General features: G+C 42.8%; 1 protein-coding gene across 2 annotated transcripts in view; it reads left to right on the forward strand.

The window, feature by feature from the left end:
- Nucleotides 1-16126, forward strand: part of nr2f5 (nuclear receptor subfamily 2, group F, member 5) — a 29550-nt gene extending 13424 nt beyond the window's left edge. For both annotated transcript variants that reach the window (XM_049582931.1, XM_049582932.1), the window contains exons 2-4: nt 3750-4030; nt 6510-6756; nt 14877-16126. In XM_049582931.1, coding sequence (XP_049438888.1) covers nt 3750-4030; nt 6510-6756; nt 14877-15196 — 848 coding nt within the window. In that variant the 3' untranslated portion in view covers nt 15197-16126. The remainder of the gene's footprint in view (nt 1-3749; nt 4031-6509; nt 6757-14876) is intronic.
- Nucleotides 16127-16495: the final 369 nt, after the last annotated feature.

Genomic DNA, 16495 nt, shown 5'->3' on the forward strand with positions numbered 1-16495 from the left:
GCCCCAAAATGACACATGCTCAAGTTCTCCAGCTTCCTTAGAAGTTCTGACTGTTGTGAGCGAAGGAGGACGTTATTATAGAACGACAAAGTCTGAGCCAACAAAACATCAGATTTAGTTTCCTGTTTCCCACCAACAGTCAGCGTTAGTTTCTTATAACCATGACCACAATCATCTGTAACTTTAACCACATGTCTCAAGGCAATTGAATTGAACGCAACTGGATTTAGTTTTTGTTAGTTTTGTTGTTTTTAACCACATGTTTATTATTTTAACCACAACAGAAAAGGTCCCCAAGTCTTAAAGGACAGTTTCGGTATTTTTCAGCCAGCACCCTATTTTCCCATGATTTCATACAGGTGACTAATAGAGACAACAATCTTTGAAATTGGTCCAGTTTTGTGAGAGACCGCTGCAGCCACAGAGGCAACACAGGCTCAAAATGTAATCCCTATGGGCAATTGTGCACCATCATTTTATGTCCATTCATAGTGCTTGTTTTTGCCGCTGACAGGCTCAGGTTTTTATTGTCTGACATTTGTACAGAAAGGACCCCTCAGAGAACAGAAACCTTTTTTCTTATCGTTGGCTGGTCTGTTTGTTAGCGTGACCAAGTCTCGCTCAAGCAGAAGTCTCATTCCGAAATCTTGCAAGAGGTGAATTGTTGCGGGAACAACAATGGTGGAAACTTTAGTGAGAGTTGGAGAGCGGAGTCCAGAAAGCATAGCTTAGTGTTATCTGAAAGCTTTTCAATGTCACGGCTGAATATTTAGCTGATTTCGACAATGTGGTAAAGTCTGGAGATTTCAGAACTTGACTTAAGGAAAAACTTTTAATTTCTCTGTAAGGTCCTTTTCTGTAATGCTGTCAGACACTTCTCACGACAATCTGAGCCTGTAAGTGGCAAAAACAAACACTTTAAATGGACATAACTTGATGGTGCACAATTGACCTTTCACTTGATGGGCCAACAAGCTGTCAGAGTAAGCATGGAGCCCACACTGTAACTAACTGCACTCCCTGAAGAGATATTATCATATTTTTGGAACAATGAAAGAGTGACTCCAGAGAGAAGCAGACAGAGGGGTCTACAGTCTGTGTTTGAAGGATATATCCAGGATGTCAAACCGACTCAGCAGCAACAACAGGTTAAAAAGACAAAGATAGTTAGAAGCTAAAGCCGAACTATAGGCTACAGATCACAGTGTAAAAGTGAACCACCACATCACTGCTGATCGCCACACAAGACAATGAATATAAAGGGAAACTTTGCTCATATTGAACCAGCTGTGTGGCATCACAGTGCGTGCAGATGAACGGTGTTTGGCTTCGACAGGGATCTCTGGGCAAAGTCAAACAACGTTGCGATGACATACAGCTGGTTGAATATGAGCAAAGTTCCCCTGCTTCCCTTCACTGGTTCCTGTACAGCAGGGTCGGTCTTTGTTTCACTGTTATAATCATTACAAAGCAAAAGCAGCATGTGTATACATTCAGTAGGCTATATCTTCAGTAGCTAGCTAGCTAACCCTACACTTTTCAGGGTCTGATTTTGGTTTTGGAACAGGGAAGAAACGTATATCTTTCTCCAATCTCTCCAGGTAACGAGTATCATTAATACACGACGTGCCCCAGGCACAACATTTAGCTCCAAATCCACAAAACCAGCCTGAAAATGAAGGAAATCTGAAACGATTGCATTAGAGTCAATGGAGCACAGCTGTGTTGTTGTCGGACCCTGGTCTGAGCCGGCCTGATGCTACGTTATCATTAGCCAGTCTGCATCTGCGGGCGTGACTTAGCGAAGGGTCAATTGTCTGTTACGTTGCAGCTGGAGCGCTCTCTGTCAACACTGGACCAATTTCAAAAGCTGTTGTTCCCATTAGTCACGTAGACACGAGGACGTGAAAAACAGGGTCCAAGGTCGAAAATACTGAAGTTTCCCTTTAACTATGTAGTTACTTGGACCCAACCACAACATTTCGTTGTGCGTCGTTCAAAAGGGCAGTTACAAACAAGTAGCTTGATATTTAATTTGAAGGACTTGTTGATTCTTTTACAAGCCTGTGTTACAGTAACATGACTGACTGTATGTAGCACTGTATGATTTAACAGTCTTTCATCTTAGTGACTGAAAACATATTTGACCAGGTAATCTTTGTGGAAACTGCAGCAGCGCCTTGCTCTTTACTTTCAACCCCTGCTGCCCAAAGCGGTGTGTCATTTTTTTTTTTTTAGTTTGTGTAACCCCACAAAGACAGACACGTGTTGCTAATCCGACAGCCGTCCTTTGCGAAGCAAGACGAGAGCCGCCGCAGTGTGAGTGACAAGGAATCTCTCATTGTGCAAAGTCTTTGTGACAGGCAACACCTCCTCACAGCTCAGCCACAGCGAGACTGCACTGTTTGCCAAAGGAGACCGCATTCTTTTCCGGGAACACACGGGTTGACACAAGTTCACGGGGAAAACTAGTAGTTTGAGGTCAACACCTTTTGTGCAGAGGTATTTTTTCATCCCGCTCAGAGGGCCGGCTAGAATTAGAGGCATTTTTTTAACGCTCTTGAGCGATTTGACCTCTCGTTTTTCAGACGTGCCGTGGTGCGTTCGATTGACACAGCTGCTGTCTGTGAGGTGACAGGTGATGCGGAGTTGAAAAGCATTTCCCAGACCCCTCCTTTTTCCCTTTTCACCTCCTGGTTCCACCTGTCTCTTTATGTAAACCACCACTCTCTATCTGAAGCCTCATCTCAGGCTATATTCAAATGAACTGAACTCCGCACCTTTTCTCTCTCTCTGCCCTCAGTCTCCCTTTTCTCAACTTATCACCTCACACTCTCCCTCTCCACCTTATCTAGCCATTTCACCCTTTTACCTCATTTTTCCCCTCACACGTGGCACCCTTTGCATTCCCACTGCCTCTTCCCCCCCGCCCCCATCTCTCTCTGTGTAACAGTAGATGGAGTTATTAGTCAGACAGTGGGGATGACTGAACAGGTGTTTTCCAAATGGGCCTTTGAGCACTCGCCGCATCATCATCGCTCCACAGGGGGGGTTGGGTGTTTGTGCGTGTGTGTACGAGAGCTTGGCCTCTGCGTGCCCTTTTCGCCTCAGGCTGAGCCATTTGCCAGTAGAGGAAGGAGGAGGAATGGGAGGAGGAGGGGGCATGTTACCGTATGTATTCATGTGTGGTGCGTGCATGTGTGTATGCATGCAGCATGTGGGTGCATTACATGTGTAGGTGTGAAGAAGTGTTATATCTTTACCAGCTGCTGCTTGTCATTACTCATTGATGCACAACAGCAGTGCAGAATGGCCTTGGCCTGGCCACTTTCCACCGCTCGGCTGAAAAGACGAGCGCTGACATATTTAGGAGTCGGAGAAATGTTCCCGTCTCCACACTTTTTCGCCCCTTTGACCCCATTCTGCAACCCCCCCCGACCTGACACATTTGACATGCCCAATTTCACTCTTTCTTTTCTGTCTTCGTCTCCTCTCCCTTGTGTTTCTCTTGCAGGCTTTTAGGTTTAACTTTGCTCTACATGCGGGCTGCGCACAGGATGTAAACCAGGTTTCAGTGCGTAGCAGGCCTCCTAAATCACAAAAGCACAATAACAACCTGATGACAGATATTTATTGTCTGTTAAAAGTTGGACTGAGATGACGACATATGCAAAAACAAATATTTATGAGCTAAAATTCCAGATTCACGCAGCTGAATTCTCATCTTCTCCTGTCTTGTTTTCCACCAGCTGTACAACGAGGACGTACATCGAACTCCCAGAGCAGCCCGGGACAGTACCTAACCAACGGCACTGACCCGTACAACGGCCAGCCCTACCTGTCTGGCTTCATTTCTCTGCTGCTGCGTGCCGAGCCCTACCCCACATCCCGCTATGGCGCCCAGTGCATGCAGGGAAACAACCTGATGGGCATCGAGAACATTTGCGAGCTGGCGGCGAGGCTGCTCTTCAGCGCTGTAGAGTGGGCCAAGAACATCCCCTTCTTCCCTGATCTGCAGCTCATGGATCAGGTGAGTCAAACACTCTGATGACTGACGAGAGTTTACATTGAAATATAGCAATAGCAGCGTTAAAGGAATAGTTTGACATTTTGAGTCTGATGAGAAGATCGAAACCACTCTTATGTCCGTGCAGTCAGTAGAGGGGCGTTTGAAAGGCCTTCGCAAGAAAATGTTGAGCATCAGACTCTTAATTTCCTGCATTGTGGTGATGTTTTATGCACCATTGTGAGCATTTTCTGCAACAATTTAGGGTGTAAACGCCTTTAGTCATGTCAAAATGAAAAGCCTCTGCTGCTTTCATGTATTTATTTTGTGGGGAAGGCGACAGTTGCACATGTTTTAAATATTAAGGAGGACGTACCCCCTGCTTTCCTCCTGAAATCTACACCTATGGTACTGTAGATATGAAGCTATGGCTAGCAGCAAGTTAGCCTACCTTAGCATAAATACGAGAAACAGGTAGAAGCAGCTTACCTGGCTCTGTCTAAAGGAAACAAATCCGCTCACCGACACTTCAGAAGCTCACTAACTGTAACGTTATACCTCATTTCTTTGATATGTGATAAATCAAAGTGTAAAAATCACATGAGTCCCCAGGATGTTACTGTACCTGGCATCCTGAGAGACAGGCCAGGCCAGGTGTTTCCACATGTTTCCAGTCTTTGTGCTAAGCTAAGCTAGCTTCATATTTAGCATACAGACATGAGAGTGGTATCAATTCTATCATCTAACTCTCTGGAAGAAAACTAACAAGTGTATTTTGTAAAATGTTGAATTGGTCCTTCCATAAAGCTCGCAGAGGGACACATATACACACACACACACACACACACACACACACACACACACACACATTCATACACAGGTGGCCGAGGCTACCATTCAAGGTGCGACTCAGTTTTTTAAACACTCACACTCGGAGTGAACAGCCATCGGGAGCAATTCGGGCTTCTGTATCTTGCTCAAGGATACCTCGACATGCAGACTTGGAGGAGCCGGGGACAGAACCACTGATCTTTCGATTAGTGGACGACCCATTTTACCTCTGAGCCACAGTCGGGTCAGGGTCACAAGTATAGGGTCAGTGAAAAGTTTTGATGCCACAAACATCATTAAATTCTCTTATTCCACCAAACAAAAACAACAACGAAAAACACAGTTTCATGAAGTATTATCAACATACAGATTCTTGAGCCTATAAATAATTTACCTTTTTCTTCTTCTCCTTATTTGTGATCATCACTCAGTGGCATATAAAAAGAAATCTGCTCAGTTGTTCATCGAAGGCAGAAACATGTGGACATGTAGATTTATACCAGCTGTAAAGTCTTGACACGGAGAGAAACCGCCTCACCTATAAATATTCACATGCACCTTGGGCAGACACAGTCACATCACAGATATGTCATGCTATAACTGCACCATATCATTAATATATCATTAACGTCATGTCAAAGTGTAGAAGAGATCCGTCCTGTCGCTCTCAGTGAGCGCTTTAATATTGTACCACTGTGTCTCTGCTTTGTATAAACCTACTTTCTATTGTAGCCTGCTATCAACAGACTGTTTACACCTGGCGTCAACACGTGTTTTATAACTTATTTTCAGATATGAATTGATTATCTAAGGTGGATAAGATAAGATATAAGTTATAACTAGTAGTAAATACCCATGCACCATGCACGGCGACTGCAGGCAGGTTTAATGGTGGTTCTTCTCAAAACCTTCAGACAATTTAACATTTTCTTGACCTATGATCTGTAATCTACACAAATGATTTCTGCTTTATAGCTGCAACATTTTCAGCTGTGATCACATCAAAGTTTAACTCCTTCTCCAGCAGTTTTTTGACATTATTCAGTCAGCCCATACCACATGTTAAAATCATGATTATTTCATATACATATTAAATGTGTATCTCTCTTCTTGCAGCTTGTCACATCCTCTTGTTGTCTCTATGACCTTTAACACTGACAATAAACCGTTGATCATGTTTGTTGTCTTTACGCTCAGATTCTGACGGTTAGTCATCTCTGCGAGCTTCATGCAGCATGCCTAGTTTGCGTGTGTTTCCTTCTTCCTTTAATGAATGAATATATGACTTGTTGGGAAAAATTTGTGCATGAATGGAGCTCCTGTGCTCTCTCTAGTTTGCATTTCCTCTTTGATAATGTGACCAAATTCTGACCATTCCCAAAGTCGGTTTGGATTATTGTGTTTAGTGCATCTCGTGTCCCTTTGTGCTCAGAATTAAAGTGTGTTTGTGCTAGTTAAGTGCAGTTTGACTCATGTGGATGATAGGTGGAAATGGAGTCTAAAGCCTGCTGTACTGGAACTAGAGGCTGTGACATATTTCTACATCATTCCTGTTAGATAGATTTTAATTGATTTGACCCACCTTCAGTATTTGGAATCAATTCTTTGTCTCCATTAGCTTCTTAATAATTACCTTCCTGTGCTAACCACTCTGTGACTACCTGTATTCTAGGTGGCGCTGTTGCGTATGTCATGGAGCGAGCTCTTCGTCCTCAACGCTGCCCAGTGCTCCATGCCGCTCCATGTGGCCCCTCTGTTGGCAGCGGCAGGCCTGCACGCGTCGCCCATGTCAGCAGAGCGTGTGGTGGCCTTCATGGACCACATCCGCGTCTTCCAGGAGCAGGTGGAGAAGCTGAAGGCCCTGCAGGTGGACACGGCTGAGTATTCCTGCCTCAAGTCCATCGTGCTCTTCACGTCCGGTGAGTCTGAATGAAGCACATGTGTCATATAAACAGTAAAGAGTCACAGGGAAATGCTGCATAACGTTGAAACAGGATGTTGAGGCAGGGTTTAAATATGATGGGTGGCTGCAGAGTGGACAATCAAAAGTTTTAAAATTATTACAAATGAATGACCCAAAAATGTCAAAGTTATGGTATTACTGTTTGGGATTTTGGTGCAAGCCTACTGATGCGGGCTGCAACACATTCTCACTCCCAACTCATCAAATACTGACGCTTGGACAGTGGTCCTACACCTCCTGTGTCAGTTTTGGATGCTCAGGGACGTGTTAATTTACACCCATTACATGCATTGTGTCTTTTTAAAATATATTTTTCCGTTTTCACTGGAAATATGTAGTTTTTGTTCGCTAAATGCACGCAGTCTCTTTTTATAATAAATGTAGAACAGAGCAGAATTGCAACTCACTCAAAAGATTTTCACCGTATGATACCTGTCTCAGAAAATATCGTGGGTACATGGTGTGACAGCATCACAGAATTTATGTTATTATCAGTCATGATGACCCTTAAAGGAATGAAAACGGAGGGGTTATTGTGGTTGAACAAACATTGTATTACTATAATTGACTATAATTTAAACTTGAAACCATTTTGTTAATGGAAGTATGTGAAAAAACTCTTCCCTAAGAAAATAACTTTAGTTTAGTTTAGTTTATTTGAAAGGGACAATGCACATTAATAAACATTGTGTACAAAAAAAACACACATGTAAATGCACTCGAATTAGCTTAAAAAGCTAGTTTTCATCGATTGTCCCTTTGCCAGAAACTAAAAAAAAAGAAGTGAAGTCAACGTCCAGTTGCATATTTTTCTAATATCATAGATAAGCAAATGTACATAGTATGATAGCCGTCATGTTTATATCATGGTGTACCTTGAAACCGGTTTATCGCTACAACCCTAGAATGGAGGGAAAAACTTGTTTTTTTAGGGTTACTTATTTTGGTTTATACGGAAGTGTATTGCATTCACTTGACAAATTAAAAAAAAATCTGTTTTATTGATTAATTTTTCCGTTTTTCGGTGTAATTTTTTTCTGTGTTTTTTTTGTTGTAATTTTTTTTCTGTTTTTTTACGGTAATTTTGTTTCTGTTTTTCGGGGTAATTTTTTCTGTTTTTCTGTGTATTTTTTTCTGAGTTAAGAGAGCAATAGAACAACAGATGCTTTCATTCCTTTCTTGAGAGCTCGATATAGGCACCGGTCACTTGCAGGTGCCAGATGGGAGCTTCTTGCTAGGTTTTGAAGTATCTCGTCTCCTCGTTCAGGAAAAAAAATACCCAGAAAAACAGAAAAAATTATCCCGAAAAACAGAAAAATAAATAAATTACTCCGAGAAACAGACAAAATTACTCAGAAAAACAGGGCTTTTTTTATTTGTCAAGTGAATGCAATACGCTTTAGGTTTAGGCAACAAAAGTCTGTGATTAGGACTAGACAAAAACATGGTTTGGCTTAAAATAAGTATGTTTGTTAATAATGTAATATAAAGTCACGAGACATACGTCACTAGTGTAATATGATACACAACCTAGCACACTATGTTGTTATTAAAATAACTTAGTTGACTTTTTGTTTCACAAGGGATCCGAACAGCAGTCTCCTGGGTGAAAATTTGGAGTTTATTTAACCCATTCATCTCACCTTCCACCCAACCAATAGTTTCTCACTCTTTATACTGCAGTTTTGAAGTGTCAAAAAAGGCCACCACCTGGTGTGTCTTAAACAGCAGCTCGAGGATTCCTCTGTGTGTGGGTATCTGACGCCAAAGGCCACAGACCAAATGTCGGTATTTGACGAGTTGGGAGTGAGACTACGTTGACTCAAATCCCAATTTTTACTTTTTCAAACCAAGAAAACTGATCCAGGCTCCAAATTGTCAAACGTTTCTCTTTCCAAAGACAATGGCCACATTTTTATGTTTTCTCATGTAAACGTTTCATGGATTGACACATTAAGAGGTCGTGTGTTAGATCAGTCAGGTCAAGTTTAATATCACAATATCATAATATTCTTTAAAGTCCCACACTGGCTTTAATTCCTGGCTCAAATTATAATATTATATTAACAAATTATATAAACAGGCAGCTGTAAGAGCTCATAGTAAAATAAAGTATAAGTATAGCGTTAGATTTTAGTGTAATAGATTAAATAAAAGTCCAAAGAAACATTTATTTGTTGAGACTGACAGGAAACACTCCTTTCACTTGATCTTTCACCTCGGCACAACCTCAGACTCACACAGGATTATGGGTAGATTCTGATGTGAACAATAACGTCACCTCTCTCCTGTGAGCAACTTTACTATTGCTCGGGCAGAGGAGGAAGGAATTAGCAGGCGGGTGAGCCGACTTCCGCTGGCACGGTAACATTCTGTTAATTGGTTTATTCGTGTTGACGGACACGTAATTGCAGGGTATCAAAGCACATGTAAACAGCTTAACCTGGGTTAGAGAAATGGCCAAGACGAGTGTTATTCAGTGCATTCAAGACAGAGCCCAGCTCAGCTCCTGCAGATAAGGATAGGGCAGATAATGATCATGTTTATTTATCAGGGTGAGATAAAGCCAGTGAATTAAAAAATGTTTATGTGAAAGATATTACCATTAAAGGAATTAAAAAGCACACAGCTTAAACAGTCGTAATTTAATAAGTTTATCTGAAAACAGTCCATCAGCCTGAAATATATCAAACGCTGGTGCATCGTCTCCTCAAGTATTAAATAAATAAATAAATATATATAATAACAATCTCTGGGCCCATGATTTAGGGCTAACTAACTTACTTGCTTACTCCTTCTTTCGTCAAGTGCAGCTGGTTGCTAGGTGACAGTAACTGGTGAGGGTGAGAACGACTGGTGATGCAACCAGGAAATCCTCCGCAGACCAGATCGTCCCATTTTGGAGACCGTTCGGTTTGGCTCATGTGGTCTTCAAAGGACGTGGCCGACATCAACCACGAAGGCCACGTCCTTCAAAGGCTGCAGCCCCTGAATTGAGACACAGCTTTAGGCTCAGAAATAACTGATAAAAAAAACAAACTGAGATTCGGGGTGTAACATTTTGTAGAGGAATCCCCTCTCAGACATGCACCTCATCCTGTAAATCTAAATGCAGTTTCACATGTCTGTCTCATGTCTGAATAAGCACCCAGGTTACTTTTAAGTGAAAGTCGTCACAGCAACCTTAGCAGTAACATTTCCAAAACACTCTCAACATGGCACAAGTCTGAACTGAATGCAGATTAATGTACAGGCTGCAGCAGCAGAAGGTGAAACAAGCACGTCTTGTTAGAGCACCATTAAAAATGTGTCTCTCAAACACCATAAATGAGCCCATTTAAGTTGTCAAGAAGACATGAAAATGATAATGCATGAATATCCAGGAAAACACTTAGCATGTGAGCAAATACGAATTCCTTCAGAGTTTATTGTTCAGGAGGTTTTTACCAGGAGCCGAATTAACCACAAAGGTCTCCTCCTCTGAAACAAACAGACCAGGTGATTTAAAAAGGTAGAAACACTGACTAAAGCAGTTTCACGTTACAAATCAGTGTTTCACTGATGCCGTTCTGCTTGTCCGAGGCGGGACGCTAGCCGAACACCTGCTAATATGTGCTCAGCTTTTTCCTCTGATAACTTAAGATCAAGACATTCAGGAGGTTTTTAGAGGGAGCTGAATTATCCACATAGGTCTCTTCTTCTCCAGAGAAAATTTATCTGGTGATTTAAGCTGATAAAACACCAAATAAAGCAGTTTCTTGTTAAAATCTGTGTTTTTCTGACACTGTTCTGCTCTTGGAGAGAGGCTGCTAACACAAATGGCCCTATCTAGAGCCAGTGTTTGGTTTGTCCGTTCTGGGCTACTGTAGAAACATGGCGGTGCAACATGCCAGACTCCACAGATGAGAACCGGCTTCCTATGTAGATATAAACTGCTCATTCTAAGGTAACGAAAACGCAACAGTTCTTATTTTCAGGTGATTATACACTAAAGAAAACATACTTATTATATTATATTCCATTTCTACCAATACATCCCCCTAAGTCCTACACCCTGGACCTTTAATGTCATATCATTGTGTGCACGTGAACTGTTGAAGAAGAAGATGAAGAGTAAGCGAGTGTCTTTTAAAATGTTGATTAAAGATAAATTAAGGTTTCAGTGCAAATATTTGATTTTAAATCTATCTATTTAAAACATAATGAGCTTTTTCATAACTGACACTTATGGCTAAATGACCAAAAAAGCCATTTAACACACAGATGCAGCCACTAACGTATTCATGTCTAAAAAGCTGGCTAACAGCAGCATGATTAGTCAAGAGGTCCTGAAAACATTAATTTCTGTCTGTTATGAAAAAGTCAACCACGACACGACTATAAATTTTGACCATAACTTGTCGATTTAACCGCAGAATAAAAACTTCACAGTGCCAGACAACATCTCCCTCCTCTGCTCTGTTGGAATCCAGTTTTTCGCATGAAGCGCCAACTTCAGCTCGCAACCTTTTCACCTCCGCTGAGCCTGACCGCGACGTGACCTCTAATGCTGCAGCAGATATTGTCTCATTGGCTCCATATGTAAATGCTGCCGTTACAGTTCTCCCACCAGTCAGTCATGGTCTCTGCCCTCCATGAATTTCACTGTAATTTGATCGCTCTCTCATACAGGAAAAGACCGCTATTGACCCTGTGAGTAGCTGCTTGTGACTCATTTAAATCCTCCCCTTCTCTTTTTTTGGCTTTTTGAGTGCTCCTCTGCTAAGCTGTATTTTCATTTCTGCCCGTGTAATAGATTGTATGTTTTGTGAGAAGGACTGAGAGACAAGTAAATTACTTAGTTTTGATAGAGAAAGAAATATGAGCCCACCAAGCCACATGTTTCTTAATAAAAAGGAAGCCAGCAGCCATGATCTGCCAACAAAGCATCCTTGTGACATTTAGTTAACCTTGCCCAGTAATTTAATTTTCGTACCTGAATTAATCCGCTCCAAGTTGGATTTAATGACAAAGAAAATGTCTATTTATAGCTGTTTTTATCCAGAGGTCTTCAGAGAAAACAGCAGACTTGAGCCTCACACCCTCACTGTGCTGCATTATGTTCTCCCCACTGAGCTGCAGACGAGATTAAATCAAAATACAATGGTGTTGCATCTTGAGGAAACCCATGAGATAGGCATTGTTTTGATCCTGCTTATATACAAACCCTGTTGAGGTTTATCCCAACAGTCACTGGGCTCCAGTGCCAGCCAAAATACTCTCACATCTGGGATACTTCACCAAGAGATCATGCTTTGTGACCCAGGGGGAAACGGATGGTGAAGAAGCCAACACTGAGATGTCCCTCGTCCCTGTTTTTTTTTTTTTATTGCATTCTCCCTCTTTTCTCCCGTGCATGGCTTGTCAGATTCACTCTGCATGTACTGAGCATCTCTCCTCCATGTATGTAGGTGGCAGTGGATCCACCTTTCCTCTCTCTTCCTTGCTTTCATCCGCCATCTCTCCTTCATGATCCCATCTATTATTGAAACCAGTCATCCACCCCTCCTCCCCACGCTCCCCAAACACAACCCCGAGCCCTGCCCAGGCCCCGGGACCCCTGCCCCCACCACAAGAGTTGAATTATGTATGTTGGGTTTCAGTGAGACGGAGGATTCGCAACAGCCCCGACCATGACCTACATAACCCCTGTAGCCCTGAGCATCCCATGTGACCTCCCTGTATGTGGGCAGATGTGCCCACATGTATGCACATCACAAAAAAACTGAGAGTGTCATGTCGAAAGCAGACAATGCATTTAGTGAAAGATATTAACACAGAAATTTGAATTTAATGAAGACGGACATGCGCACACACACACACACACACACACACACACACACACACACACTAGATAGCCCCGTTAATAAACCTGACTCCTGCAGACCTGGTAGGATGAGCTAACAAGCTCAGACAAACACCAATCGTCTCTCACCTCCCTCTGAGTCCCCTCCCTCCGCTCCCCCTGTGAAGCTCAGTCCCATCAAGGCGCATCAGAGATCGGGCATCTCAGTCCTGCCACCCTGATCCCTCACCCCCACTGACCCGGTGTGTGCCCAAGGATCAGACAAAAGAACACGGCGCTTGGCGTGTAAGGGCGCCCACAGAGCTGTCGCTTCGGCACGCGATGTGGTTTCAGTCCCACAGACAGCTTTACTAATCCCAACCAGGCAGTGAGTGCCTTGTCACGCAGGACCCAAAATGGCGGCCAGACAAAAAAGTAGTCCAGCTGACCCCCGAGTGGAGGGGAGTACAGCTGAAGTGGGAGCAATTATTCACTCAGGATGATGAGAACAGTGGCGGCTGGGGGTGGGGAGAGGTTGACACACTCGATTAAAATATGACGTAAATTAAATTTTTTTTGTTGTGCAGCACTAAGGCCCAGCAGGGTTTACACAGGGGACAGATCAAAGTGTGAGATGACAAAGGGGAGCCACGATGCAAGGTGACAGGTTAAAACCTACGGGCCAGTGCTTTTAGACTAGAGAAAGAAGAAATTGCCCTCATCGAAAACCTGTCTTCCAAATGAGGGTTCATGCAGGGGGCAGAGTCAGAGAGCACTCCCTCTGAATGTACAGTATGTGGCAGAGTACAGTGAAATGTGTCTTTGTTTTGAGTTCACACATCTCTGACCTCCTTTGCTAAATCCCCCGTGCTCTCCACCGCACACACAGAGGGTGCGAAAAGTACCGCGCACGGTGTTACACACTCTATCGGTTGTGCGAGACTCTTGCCAAGGCAGGGCCAACAGGAGGGGAGGTGTGAGGAGGCGGGAGGCAGAACATGACCTCCAGCTGCGGCGAGAGGGAACGCTGTAGTGTGCTGTGAACACGGACCACGGGGGTGGAGTAGATACGTTATCTCTGCAGTGACAACCTCCATTTCCTCAAGTTTGAGCAAGATTTCTCTGACTTCAGGAATTTGAAATGAAAATGAAAAAAAAAAATCTAAGATACTGTCAGCTCTTTAATGCGTTTCATTATCCGTCTGTGTCAGCATTTATCTGGTTTAATCAACTAGATGATATTTATACTTCATGTACAGTGTCAGGTCAAGTCTGCACATTGAGCCACCCATGGGCACATTATAAGACAATGGGCCCCTGGACACAGATACACAAAAGGGACCCAACCAGCAAAGGAGCAAGACACACAGACTTTGTGTTTTTTGTTTGCCACTTTTTTGTGGATTTGTGTGTCTTTGTAGTTGTTTTTCTCCTTTTTGTAGTCATTTTGTGTGTCTTTGAGGTTGTCTTGCCCCCTGTTGTAATTATTTTATGTCTCTTTGTGGTTGTTTTGTGCCTTTTGTAGTCATTTGTGGGTCTTTAAGGTTGTTTTTCCCCTCTTTGTAATTGTCTTGTCTCTTTGTGGTTTTTTTTTTACACATTTTCATGGTCCATTTTTTGTCATTTTGTGGTTGTTTTGTGCATTTTTTTGTAATTATTTTTCTGTCTCATTGTAGTTGTTTTCCCCCTTTTTATAGTAATTTTGTGTGTCTTTGATGTTGTTTTGCCCCTTCTTGTAATTATTTTGTCTCTTTGTGGTTGTTTTGCTCCTTTTTGTCATCATTTTGTGTGTCTTTGAGGTTGATTTTCCCCTCTTAGTAGTCGTTTTTTGTCATTTTGTGGTTGTTTTGCTCCTTTTTGTCATCATTTTGTGTGTCTTTGAGGTTGATTTTCCCCTCTTAGTAGTCGTTTTTTGTCATTTTGTGGTTGTTTTGTCCATTTTTGTAGTCATTTTGTGTGTCTTTGTGGTTGTTTTGTGCCTTTCTGTAGGCCCATTCAGTAATCCATCCACGGAGCCACCCACTTATCATCCAACATGAGTTAAACCCTTCCAAAAATCTAAGTCTCAGTTATCAGACCACACAGTATCAACCAAAAATAAAGCCCAGACACAACAACCAGTCATGTGTCCATGTAGAGTGTCATTTTTGTGGATTGTGTTTACTGTCTTGCAGGGTCCTTTCAGGCACTATAATTCTGTAGGATTCTGTTTGATAAACTATAAATCTTTATATTCTCTTCCTTCTCTGTAGATGCTATGGGGCTGTCAGACGTTGCCCACGTGGAGAGCATTCAGGAGAAGTCCCAGTGCGCCCTGGAGGAGTATGTAAGGAACCAATACCCCAGCCAGCCCAATCGCTTTGGACGTCTCCTCCTCCGCCTGCCCTCCCTGCGCATCGTCTCCTCTCCGGTCATTGAGCAGCTGTTCTTTGTTCGCCTGGTCGGGAAGACGCCCATTGAGACACTGCTCCGTGACATGCTGCTCTCAGGCTCCAGCTACAACTGGCCGTACATGCCCGCTGTGCAGCGCGACCGGCCCATCTCCCTCCACTACAACGAGAACGGGCCCTGAGGTGGAGAGATGGACGAAGGAGAAGCTGCAGAAAAGGCTGAACGTCCATCTGACCACTCATCCATCCATCCATCCATCCATCCATCCATCCTTCCCTTCATTCTCTGCATTCTGAGCTCCCTCACCATTCCACTCAGAAAACCCCGACTGACGATATAATCAGCTCCCATCCAGGTTTCACAAGCCAGCCAATCATTCAAACATGGCCACTGCAGAGACTTGGTGGGCCGCTGCAGTCCCTCAGCCGATGGTGCAGTCTACATGTGAGACGTGGCACAAGATGGACACGTTGGTAGAACGGGTTATTGCGCAGTTCACCAGCAGGTCTGTGGGACTCACTTCAGATGTCAGTCTCAAACCCCCATGGAAACAGGGGCAGCAAAAGACAAAACATTCTGCGTTACTGTTGGTGCTACGCCTACATTCACAGAGGCTGTGTAAAAGCATCGCAGTAATACTGAGCAAGGGCTTTGCCTATGGAACTCTACAACCAAGAGCACAAGGCCCGTTGTACATTTACCAGTTTTTGAAAAGAAAGCCAGAAGCCATTAAAAAAAAAGAGAAAAAGACAAATGCCAAAATGTCTTGGACTTTTGCAGAGGACATGTTTTAATGTGTGTGTTTGTATTAGCACTGTTTATATGGAGAGAAAAACTCATGATTGTGTCCATATGTACAGTATATTGTTGATTCATAGGCATCTATAGCATATTAGTGGGAAAAAGCTCAGGTTCAAAGGGTGGGTAGAAAGACAGACATGCCAATATCAGTACAAGAGCAAAAAGACAAACCCAGTAAAATTTACACTTATCAGCAGCCTGTGCCAAAGCTGAAAAAATGCATATTTGTTTGGATATTTTTGTGGTAATGTTGGTGATTTAAAAAAAAAAAAAAAAAAGTGTAATGTTTGGTTTGTCTATAATTTGACTATGTTTTGGGTCTCAGGGGGAGATAAGGAGTTTGTAAAGAAAAAATACAAATAAAAGCGTAGGCACTTGCATCGTAAACTTGTCAAAACCTACACTTACTCCTGTAAAATCACAGCACTGGTAGATTCTTGCTACCCTTATGCCATTTGATTGACTTACATTTATACTTTTTCAAAAGGCCTGTTAACGCTCATAACATGTCGTTATCACAGGAGTGACACAACTCATCTGTGTTATTATTTTATTGTCATGATTGTCAATATTGGACCTTTTGGACTGGGGGGGGAGCATTTTACAAAACTAGCTGTACTTGCCTTAGAACAAAGATTTTGTCACTGAGCATTTATCTTATGACTGTGCCATAATCTCT

This window comes from Epinephelus fuscoguttatus, linkage group LG8 (assembly GCF_011397635.1).
Source record: "Epinephelus fuscoguttatus linkage group LG8, E.fuscoguttatus.final_Chr_v1".
NCBI lineage: Eukaryota > Metazoa > Chordata > Actinopteri > Perciformes > Serranidae > Epinephelus > Epinephelus fuscoguttatus.